The sequence below is a fragment of the Phyllostomus hastatus genome, unplaced genomic scaffold (genome assembly GCF_019186645.2).
Source record: "Phyllostomus hastatus isolate PE091 unplaced genomic scaffold, TTU_PhHast_1.1 phas_contig_38, whole genome shotgun sequence".
In the NCBI taxonomy this organism is placed as follows: Eukaryota; Metazoa; Chordata; class Mammalia; order Chiroptera; family Phyllostomidae; genus Phyllostomus; species Phyllostomus hastatus.
In genome coordinates this window covers 2,021,712-2,032,438 of record NW_025333869.1, presented here as the reverse complement: position 1 = coordinate 2,032,438, position 10,727 = coordinate 2,021,712, and the positions used below count along the sequence as shown (strand labels likewise).

At 40.0% G+C, this 10,727-nt stretch overlaps 1 protein-coding gene across 3 annotated transcripts in view; it reads right to left on the bottom strand.

The window, feature by feature from the left end:
• Positions 1 to 7,288: 7,288 nt before the first annotated feature.
• Positions 7,289 to 10,727, bottom strand: part of DECR1 (2,4-dienoyl-CoA reductase 1) — a 32,698-nt gene continuing 29,259 nt past the window's right edge. For all 3 annotated transcript variants that reach the window (XM_045842177.1, XM_045842178.1, XM_045842179.1), the window contains 4 exons: positions 10,192 to 10,264; positions 8,250 to 8,396; positions 7,544 to 7,606; positions 7,289 to 7,443 (listed from right to left, as the gene is read on the bottom strand). In XM_045842177.1, coding sequence (XP_045698133.1) covers positions 7,384 to 7,443; positions 7,544 to 7,606; positions 8,250 to 8,396; positions 10,192 to 10,264 — 343 coding nt within the window. In that variant the 3' untranslated portion in view covers positions 7,289 to 7,383. The remainder of the gene's footprint in view (positions 7,444 to 7,543; positions 7,607 to 8,249; positions 8,397 to 10,191; positions 10,265 to 10,727) is intronic.

The window sequence follows — 10,727 nt, the reverse complement described above, 5'->3', positions numbered from 1 at the left end:
TTCCTCCATTTCATCACCAGGGCCCGGAACTGTCACCAGGAGGCTATGTCATAGCAGAGAGGACACGGATGGGGTGTCTGTGCTCAAGGCCCCTGTCACCATCATCTCTGGCCAAGGTGACTGTCACTCCTGAACTAAGTCTGCAAGGTGACCACAGTGATCATTACTGCACAGCTGAACCAGCACAGTGACCACCGTGACCATCACTCCCAGGCTGAGCCAGCACAGTGACTGTAGTAACCATCATTCCTGGGCCAAGGTGTCAGGCTGACTGCAGTGACTGTCACTCCTGGACAGAGCTGGCAGTGACCTCACGGACAGCTACTCACCAACAGTGACAGAGACAAATGAAGCCAGACAGGTTCACACCTGGAGCACTGTCTACAGAGGCAGCTTGAGCTGAGATGTGACCATGTGAGGGGAAGGTGCTAAGTGGGGTGAGTATGCCTGTATCCAACATGGGGGAGGCAGGTTCAGGTCCAATCAGGGAACCAAAGCCATGATGAGGGCATCTGTGCAGAGGCCATATTGCATCTGCCATGCAGTCCTTTTATTTTCATACCTTCAGCTCCCGAGGCTGTGCCCTTGAAAACCACTCTGGCTATGGAAACCTGGGCAGAACCCACATTCCACAGCTGGGAGCCTGCAGGACACCCATTGCTAGTGCAGCTCCAGTTCACTGAGGGTCACTCTCCCCTTGTGATCTCCAACAACTTAGAGCATATACAGCTGACAAAAGCTCATGTCCAAAGCATGTGCATATCACTCCACAAATTACCAAAATGCAACCAAAGGAGAAGTGGTTAAGAAAGCTGGCTCCCCACAATAAAAGGATGTCCAGGTGTTTACAGACAATGGAAGTCACTGAGGTTATCAGGGACCAGGAGAAACCGATCCTGCACCCATCACAAAGGCCAAGATTGGGATTTGGGCACTGAGGATGGTGCCATCGAGGCACAATGACACAGCCTGCTCCAGGGGATATTAGATGGGGAAGACACTGGACCAGGCAGAAGAACCTTCTTAATCTGAAAATACATCCCTCACACCAATGTCCCTACAGGTCATCAGCCCAATGGGCAAGGTAACTATATCCTGCACTCACACTGGGAGGTTGTAACAAAGAGGGTGCTAAATGAACTGCTACACAGAGAAAAGGCAGAAATGGAGAATACAGTGTGATTCCACTGCCACCGTGTTGAAAGCAGCCAGCCCTGCTGTCAGAAACAACACTGCTTTGTTTCAGGGATATAAGGGTGTTGTTGGGACACAGCAAGGCTTTGACTCCTGATGGCATTTCTTCCCTGGGCAGTGGCAACTCACATATATTCATCTTGTAATAATTCATTATTTATATTCTTTTGTTTTCTCCTATCAAGCAAAAGGTTAAACCATCCATGTATGGGACCTGCATGGAGGGGACAGTGTGCCAGGGGCAGAGCTGTCAGTATCTTCCTTGAAACCACATATTCCACATGTCCTGTCTTTAACCCAACAATTATTTATCTCACAGTGTAGAAATATAAGATCTTAGAACAAACTAAGGGACTGAGGTTGAGAATGAATCTATGAAAATATAATCATTTTTACATTTAGGGGATAAAATAACATTGATCCAAAAGAAAAATAATAGGTTTTTCCCCTGGAAAGATGTTTGTAATAGAACTGCATCTCATGAAGACCCTGTTACTTACTCTTTGTTGATTTAAATCAAGATCCCAAGAAATTGGTCCAAATGGGCAGGAGACATGACCTTGACTAACTGTGACTTTGGGCAGTCACACCTGTGGTGGTCTCAATTCACTCAACTATACAAGGGGTTGATCATAGTGTCTTCCAGGCCTTCCCAGCTCTAGAATTCTATTACTCAAAAATCACTTAAATTCCCACTGACTTAGTTTTCAACAAGAACCATAGTGAAATATCTGTTACTCCATACCTGAAACACTTCCTGGAGGTAGTTTTGTACATTAATTGTCAGATGAGTGATATTGTTACAACAATCCTTAATGTAATTTTCTAAGTATTAACTCTTCCATCAGTTCAGTAGAAGCAGGACTCTTAGCAAAGGTAGTAACTAACTGGAGTGACAAAGTTATTATTCTTAAGGTGAACACTGACATGGTTACATTCCAAAGGTGGTATGTCACAAAATACAGTGGCTATGCAAAATGTTTCTCTTTCAGACTTCTGAAGAAATTTCTTTTTTAGGGACAATTTTCAGTCAATTGATATCCCATTATCTCTTTTCTGTTTTCTCCATGCTTGTAAGCTTTGCAAAGTCATTCATCATTTGTAATAACAAATAATGAGGCAAGTGCTAAGAGATGATTAATACAAGAAAAAATTATATACAAACTCAGACAAATCAAAGTTTACATTACCACATTAAAACCCCAATAGGTTAAGAGAGGTATTCAATAACTAATAAACAAACATGTTGGAAGGAACTGTCATTTTTTACTCATAAATTGGTAGTTTGAAAGTGAAAAGATTCCATATATGTAGGTATTTGTTGAAATTGGCATTATCACATAAGCTCAGGGTATTTTAAATCCACACAAACCTTAGGAATAGCAATTTGGAAATGTATGTCAAGGGTCTTTAAAAGCTTCATAACCTTTGATTAATAATATTACTTCCAGGAATACATCATGAGGAAATAATTTCAAGTTCTAAAAATGTTTTATGGACAAGGATTTTATATATTACACTGAAAAATAAAAAATAACCTAATTCTAAAAATTTAAAGAATTAAAATATGATAAATATAAACAATAAAATATGAAAAATCATATTTATGAAAAAACAAGATCTGACATCATGCAATCTCAAATGTTCAAAAATAGAAGTTACAAAAATATTGGATAAAAACAATACTTATAAAGTTAAAAAATATGAACACAATAGTAACCAAAATAGGGACATAGCTACATCTGTAAAATTAATGGCAGGGAAGTGTGTATATTCTAGGGGAAAACAAAACAGTTAAAAGAGCTGAAGATGGTTACTATGAGAAGAGACCTTAAGAGCAGGCACTACAGAAGTACTTTTGCATAAATTATACAAATGACTTTTATATAAATACAAGTTAAATTAAAAGACAAAAGCTGAAAACAAATGTAGCAAAGTATTAACAGAAGTCTTTTTTAGAAAGTTAGTAATTAATCTTTCCTATTCTATTATATTCTCACATTGTCTACGATAACTGTGTCTCAGGAAGACAGGTGGACCCACCTTTTACATGTATGTTTTCCATTTTCCATGGTGTTTTTACTTCTTACATCTCACTTAATCCTCATAAAGAGTCCCATCAGGGGAAAAGGGGAAGGGTATACAGGAACAAGTATAAAGGACACATGGACAAAAACTGGGGGGGGGGTGGAAATGGGAGGGAGGTGGGGAGGGATGGGTGGCTGGGCTGGTAGGGCAGTAAAGGACAGAAAACTGTACTTGAACAACGATTAAAATAAAATTTTTTAAAAATCTAGCAAAAAAAAGAGTCCCATGAAGCAGACATTATAGTCCTGAATTTATAATAAAAAAAAAACAAGTGAGGTAATTTATACAAGGTCTTTTAGATAACTACTGGCACTGTATTTTTCCTACACCACAGAGGTATCTATAATTTAAAGAGGAACGATGTATACAGATGAATGTTGGAGTCCTCCCTGCCTGGTTTCAGGAAGCTGTAACCCCACTGTGACTTAAGCTAAGTGAGAGACCTCCGAACCAGGAGACACTAAGGAGACAAAACTTATTTCCCTGGCATGAACGCTGTCTGTTCTGTGCCTGGCCTCCTATGCTTGATCAGTTAGCCAATGATGGGTAAGATTTCCCATGGGGGGGAATTGTCTAAGACAGGCATGATCACGTGGAGGCTTCAGGGAAGACACTCAGGCCTGCGGAAATAACAGGGGCAGTGCAGCCCAGACCAGAGTCGGGGAACCCTCGGGGTAACCAGGCTTGGGACATAGAATACGCAAGATCCTGTGAGATCTGCCTGCTGGAAGATGCTATTGAATTAGAATTTGAAGGCACAAGCAGGAAACAAGACTAGCCTTTTAGGTCCTGTAGTGATAAAACCCCAAACTTTGCCCAGAATCCCAGAAGGAGTTCTGCCAGCACCTTTGAAAATTACCTACTTGTGGACTTCCAGCAAGATGGAGGCATAGGTGGACGCACCGTACCTCCACGCACAACCAAGATTAGAACAATTTAGAGGCAGAATAACACCCAGAACTGACAGAAAATTTATCTGAATGGAAGTCCGACAGTCAAGAAGTTGAAATAGACCCGTTTATCCAGACTGGTAGGAGGGGCGGAGACAAGCAGCCAGGAGCGGGGTCACCACGCAGAGAACAGGGCGCATAAGGCAACCGGGAGCACATAAAGCATCTGGGGTGCGCAAGATTGCAGTGGGTGGACCCTGAGTACGCAAGCGGCAGCTGGCAGGCCCAGTGAGGCAGCGATTGTGGAGCAGAGCAGAGCGCGCAACCCAGGATCCCAGAGAATGGACTGAGGTCCCACAGAGAACGGAGCTACCGCCATTGTTCCCTTTCAACCCCGCCCTCACATACAACGTCACCATCTAGCAACTGGGGTACCCAGCCTCAGTGAACACCTAAGGCTGTGCCCCTCACCATAACAGGAGCAACCAGTCCAAAAAAAAAAAAAAAAAAAGACAGAGAGAGAGAGATGGCTCAAACAGAAGCACAAAGCAATGCCCCAGAACTCATCCTTTTAAGCGACCAAGAGATAGCTAACCTATCAGATGCACAGTTCAAAACACTGGTGATCAGGAAGCTCACAGAATTGGTTGATTTTGGTCACAAATTAGATGAACAAATGCAGGTTACCATAGAAGAAATGAAGGAAAATGCACAGGGAACCAACAGTGATGGGAAGGAAACTGGGACTCAATATAATAGAGTGGACCAGAAGGAAGAAAAAAACAACCAAACAGGAAAGAATGGAGAAATAAGAATTAAAAAAACTGAGGAGAAGCTTAGGAACCTCCAGGACATCTCGAAATGTTCCAACATCCAAATTATAGGGGTACCAGAAGGGGAAGAGGTAGAGCAACAGATTGAAAATGTATTTGAACAAATAATAAAGAAGAACTTCCCCATTCTGGCAAAGGAAATAGACTTCCAGGAAATCCAGGAAGCTCAGAGAGCCCCAAAGAAGTTGGATCCAAGAAGAATCACACCAAGGCACATCATAATTACATTAGCCAAGGTAAAAATGAAGGAGAGAATCCTAGAAGCAGTAAGAGATAAGGGGACAGTAACCTACAAAGGAGTTCCCATCAGACTGTCAGCTGATTTCTCAAAGGAGACCTTACAGGCAAGAAGGAGCTAGAAAGAAGTATTCCAAGTCATGAAAGACAAGGACTTATATTCCAGATTGCTTTATCCAGCAAAGCTTTCATTTAGAATGGAAGGGCAGATAAAGTGCTTCTCAGATAAGGTCAAGTTAAAGGAGTTCATCATCACCAAGCTCTTACTATATGAAATGTTAAAGGGACTTATCTAGGAAAAGAAGATAAAGAAACATGTATAGTAAAAGGACAGCAAACTCCCTGTTATTAACAACCACACCTAAAGCAAAATCAAAAGAAACTAAGCAAACAACTAGAACAGGAACAGAACCACAGAAATGGAGATCACATGGAGGGTTAGCAACAGGGGAGTGGGAGGAGGAGAGAGGGGGAAAAGGTACAGAGAATAAGTAGCATAGATTGTAGGTAGGAAATAGACAGGGGAGGGTAAGAATAGTATGAGAAATGTAGAAGCTGAAGACCTTATAAGTATGACACATGAACATGAACTAAAGCGGGGGGGAAGTGGGTGGGAGAGGGTGTACAGGGTGGAGGGGAGTGAAGGGGGGAAATGGGACAACTGTAATAGCATAATCAATAAAATATATTTTAAAAAAAACAAAATTACCTACTTGTTTGATCTTTCCTACCAGACTGGAATCCACAAACTGTATCTGTATTCTTAATAAAAACTTAGTGACATGGGGGCTCGGGCACTCTCCACGAGAGGATGGCCATTTTGTCCCTATTTCCCCACAGGACCTGGTTGTCTCTGTGTATGTTTTTCTCGTGTTTCGAGGAGCATCCACAGCAGGGACGGATACTGCTGGCCAGTATCCTCCACAGATGAAAGCTAGAGTTAGTGTTAAAGGGATGGAGACTGCGCACCTGCATTGCAAGTGTGAGGAAAAAGGTGATATCCTAAAAGGCCAGGTCAAAGAGGGTACAGTGGGATGTCAAGGCTACTTCCTCCAACCCTAGAACACACCCACCTGGGTACACACCTAACTGCTAGTGCATGCAGTAAGGGTTTCCACGTTACCTTAGAGCATATACATTCTAACAAAGGAACTAGACTCCTTGATAGATCTGTTCAGAGGTGGCAGGATACAAGCTACTCCCCTCTTCTGGGAGGCTGGGCAGTGGGGGCAGTCAGTCTGCTGAGTATGCAATAAGTGATTCCTGCGAAATTAAAACAGATCTTTTAAAAATATAAGCTCAAAATTATAGCTACATAGACTTGAGACTGTGGCTTTCTTAATATTTGATTTCCAGGATGCCAAATATGAACTCAAATAAAATGATACACAAAAATATTTTATAAGCTTTGTGCATCTTGTCTACAAAGAGAATCTATTTTTCTTTTGAATCTGAGGTGGAATTCGATCTCCTTGGTATCAACCTTCTCTGAACTCTGGAAACAAAATGAGTTACTTCCTCCTGCATACATTACTACTGGTGGTAATTTATCACAATGTATCATAAATAATTATTTACAGATCTGTCTGTCCTGATAGAGAGGGCAAAGGCTGTAGATTAGTCATATTTTTTTTAGTACTAAATAGAATTCCTGGCTACAAATTAGGTCTTGGTAAGATTTGTTTGAATTAATACTGAGCTATTCAAAGAGAATAACTCACAAGTTCAGTGAAAAGAAACCATATAGGAAAGGCAGAGTCCATTAAATCCACCCTAGAACCTTGACTTTCTTCCTTTTGGGCTCATCACCATGGGCATGATTTAACATGTAGCTCAAATGCTACTTCCACCACTAAAAGTCTCCTCACTTTCTCAGGTCCCTTTCCTTGCACTTCCAGTTACTTTTTACCTCTATCTAAGCCTTCACTTGCTTCTCTTTTTTTTATTTTAAAAATAATTTTAAAGGGATGAGATCTCATCTCATATATCTTTGAATATACAATGTCTACCTACCACTAGCCTGGCACACAGCACACACTCAATGAATGTCAGTTAATTATTTATTAGACTTGAAAATATTCAAAAGATCAGAGGCAGAGTTGTATCATTTCCATGGCAACTAAAATCAAGGCCAGAGCAACTTAGGAGCCTTTTGTCTTCCTGATTAGTCCTTCTATGGTGTCCCACTGCTCCTTGGTGACCTGAAACAAAAAGAAAGGTCATCTTAATGTAGTTCTTGCATGTTTTTAAAGCTTAGTATTCTGGCTTCTAATATTATATTATATTCACAAAATGGATTACCTTCCTCAGGCTATTGAATTCCCCTGAAATAAATACTTCTTCTCCACCATCAAATCTAACAATCTGAAAATAAAAAATAAAAACTGAAACTGACTCCTTTTTAAAGTTTCTGAATCATTAGCCACTTTTCCACCCTCGGCACTTTCAATCACATCCCAGGTTTCAAAGGCAAAACTGATGATTAAGCCTAAATTGATTTATTTTCTTTAGAATCTTCTTTCCACCATCTCTACAATTTCAAATTATACCCAACCTTAAAGATTATATTAGCCCTGGCTGGCATAGCTCAGTGGATTGAGCGCGGGCTGGGAACCAAAGTGTCCCAGGTTCGATTCCCAGCCAGGGTACATTCCTGGGTTGCAGGCCAGAACCCCCAGCAACTGCACATTGATGTTTGTTTCTCTCTCTCTCTCTCTCTCTCTCTCTATCTCCCTCTCTTCCCTCTCTAAAAATAAATAAAAAATAAAAATCTTTAAAAAAAAAGATTATATTAAAGACACAGCTACCAAAGTCATTTTCATTTAATAAAGTTACTTTATCAATGAATTAATTCTACAGGCTAAACAATGTATATTAATATTGTTATTGAAAGCTAAATAAATATTTTAAATCATTTTTGAATTTAACATCGTCAAGATTAGTTCCAAATATGCCTCCCTCTCCCCCGACATCCACCTCCCCAAAGTGAAGAGAAAACAATGTTTACAGCCCCATTAATCCAAGAAGCATAATCGCTGCAAAGAAAAGCAGCAAGATTGGCAAGTTCTTCCACAGTCCCCAGCCGACCACAGGGGATTCTGTCGACCATTTCTTTCTCAAATGCTCCAGTGGGGTCCAGGCGGCTAAAGGCACCCTTAAAAATTAAGAAAATAGTTAGATTGCATTTTTAATGTAACCCCTTTTTGATTTAAGAAGAATTTGCATAAAATGGAATGTTACTATGGCAGCCTGCTCATACTTTAGGCTTTGTAAGCAGCAGAGAATTTTGCCAAATTCTTCCATATAACTTGAGTTCAAAACAGGTCATCTTATATAATATTGACCTAAAAAATAATCACTAGAAAGTGTAACCTTTTTAATCTTAGTTTCTTCATCTGTAAAATCAGGATACCTATGTCAGCTACCTCACACAATTGCTATAAGCATCAGATGAGATGAGAAAAAGTTATGACAGTACTCTGATATGCAAAAGCTTAGTGTGTGGGGGTTAAGGGGCCATTCTTGTTTGACTTAGCAAACACAGAAAATGACTCAAGTAGGAAATATTTAAGGGGAAATTCTTTTTCTTTTCCTTTCTCTTCAAGTAATAGGAAAGGAAGAAAACAATTTCTGCTTCCCATGATGGTGAGGAGCAGACCAGGGTAGGGTATGGATGTGCCATGAAAGAACAAAAGGCCTGGACTTTGCTGCACTAGAGCCTAGAGGTGACAGCTGCCCTCAGTGACACAAACAACCCCTGATCCAGCTGCTGTCCCTGAGTTCCACTGTCACTCTAGGAGTTTTATACTTTGGTTTTCTTTAATTGCTTTTAAACTATATGCTTGTTATTCATACCTCTACTACAAACATTGTCACAAATGTTTTTCTATGTTTCTCAGCACCTTTGCATGCAGTAGGCACTCAATAAATGTTAAATAAATAGTAAAATGCAGGGGATCCTTCCTAGATTGAGATCATACAATGAAGTTTCTTTTCAGAGAGTGCTTAGCACAGTGCCACCTTGGTCATGTGTTTAGACATAAGCTTTTGAGTTATTTTCTAGTACCTTTATTAGATTCTTTATTACCACAGTGCCAAACAAGCTATTCAATGACATTTCACTCTTTCCATCCTATAAACAGCTAAGTAAACTAATACAACCATTTCTATTTTAATATTTAATACCCCAGAACTATCTACAATCCAAATGCTCCTTAGCATTATCTTCCAATATGTTTCTATACCTGGAGCAAGTTACCAAACTTCACTTTAGCCTTCAAACGACATCTGGACTGGGATTATAAATTCCTGCTTTACATAAAAACAAAAAGTGTGAGAGTGACATCATTTGGGGTAAGGTAAGGGAGCAGAGCACCATCTGTAATGATGATTGTGAGGATCTCGAGCTGCAGAACTGTCTGCAGGATTACTGATACAGGAGAAGCGCATGCTATCAGAAAGGCTTAATCAGATGGGAGTCCCGTAACTTGAACAGTGAGTATTAAAAGTGAACAGGCAAAGACAAGGATCAAAGAAATGCTACCTAGAGAGAGACTAGTGCTCTAGGATAAATTTCTATAGCACTTCTTAAGCTATAATATACATTTCTATTATTTTTTAAAAGCATGTCATAGTCAGAATCTTTAAAACATAGTAAAAATTAAGAACTATAAGACAAAAACAGATCACTGAAGAAAATCAGAGAAAATGCCAAATAATGGCATAAAAGATCCCAGCAGATGAAGACACTGACAGTAACGGGATGGAGAGTCACAATGCTGAACCCCTGCCCCTCCTATTTCTTAGACTGGATGATGTAAAACCCTTCTTACCACCAACACTCCAAACTCAGGCTTCCTGAAAGTCCTTCACTCACAGTCTGAATATATCCACTCACATTTCATTCCTTAACCACTCAAATGGTGATAACAAGCAAAAATATGACTTACTTTGGTTTTTATGGGCCCTGGTTGAATCACATTGAATCGCATTCCATATTTACCCCATTCAGCAGCCAAAGACCTAAACATTAAACCACACAAAATTTAGACTATATGTTAAAAATAATAGTAACCACGCCAGAGACTATTACCCCAGCTGACAAATACTATTATTATCATCTCCATGTTACAGACAAGAAAGCTAAGGCACAAAGGTTCAATCATAAATCACTATGACTAGTGAGTCATCTCAGTGGCCTTGCTCCAGAGTCATGCCCTTGGTCACTATTGCACTGTCACTTACATTGTTATGTCCATAATAACTCTGCTATTCAGATTTTAGAACCAAGTACAGTATCAACACTCATCTCTTGAACAGGTATCAACATTGGGCATAAAACCATGAGAGAAGCATGGCCCCTCATGTTCTGAAGTCAGTCCTGTATTTTTAGGTTCAGTGTAATCATGACAGTACATTGGATTATATTTCCAATTTCACAAGTACTTCAGTTAAGTAAAGGATGGGCTACAAAGATGTAAAATAT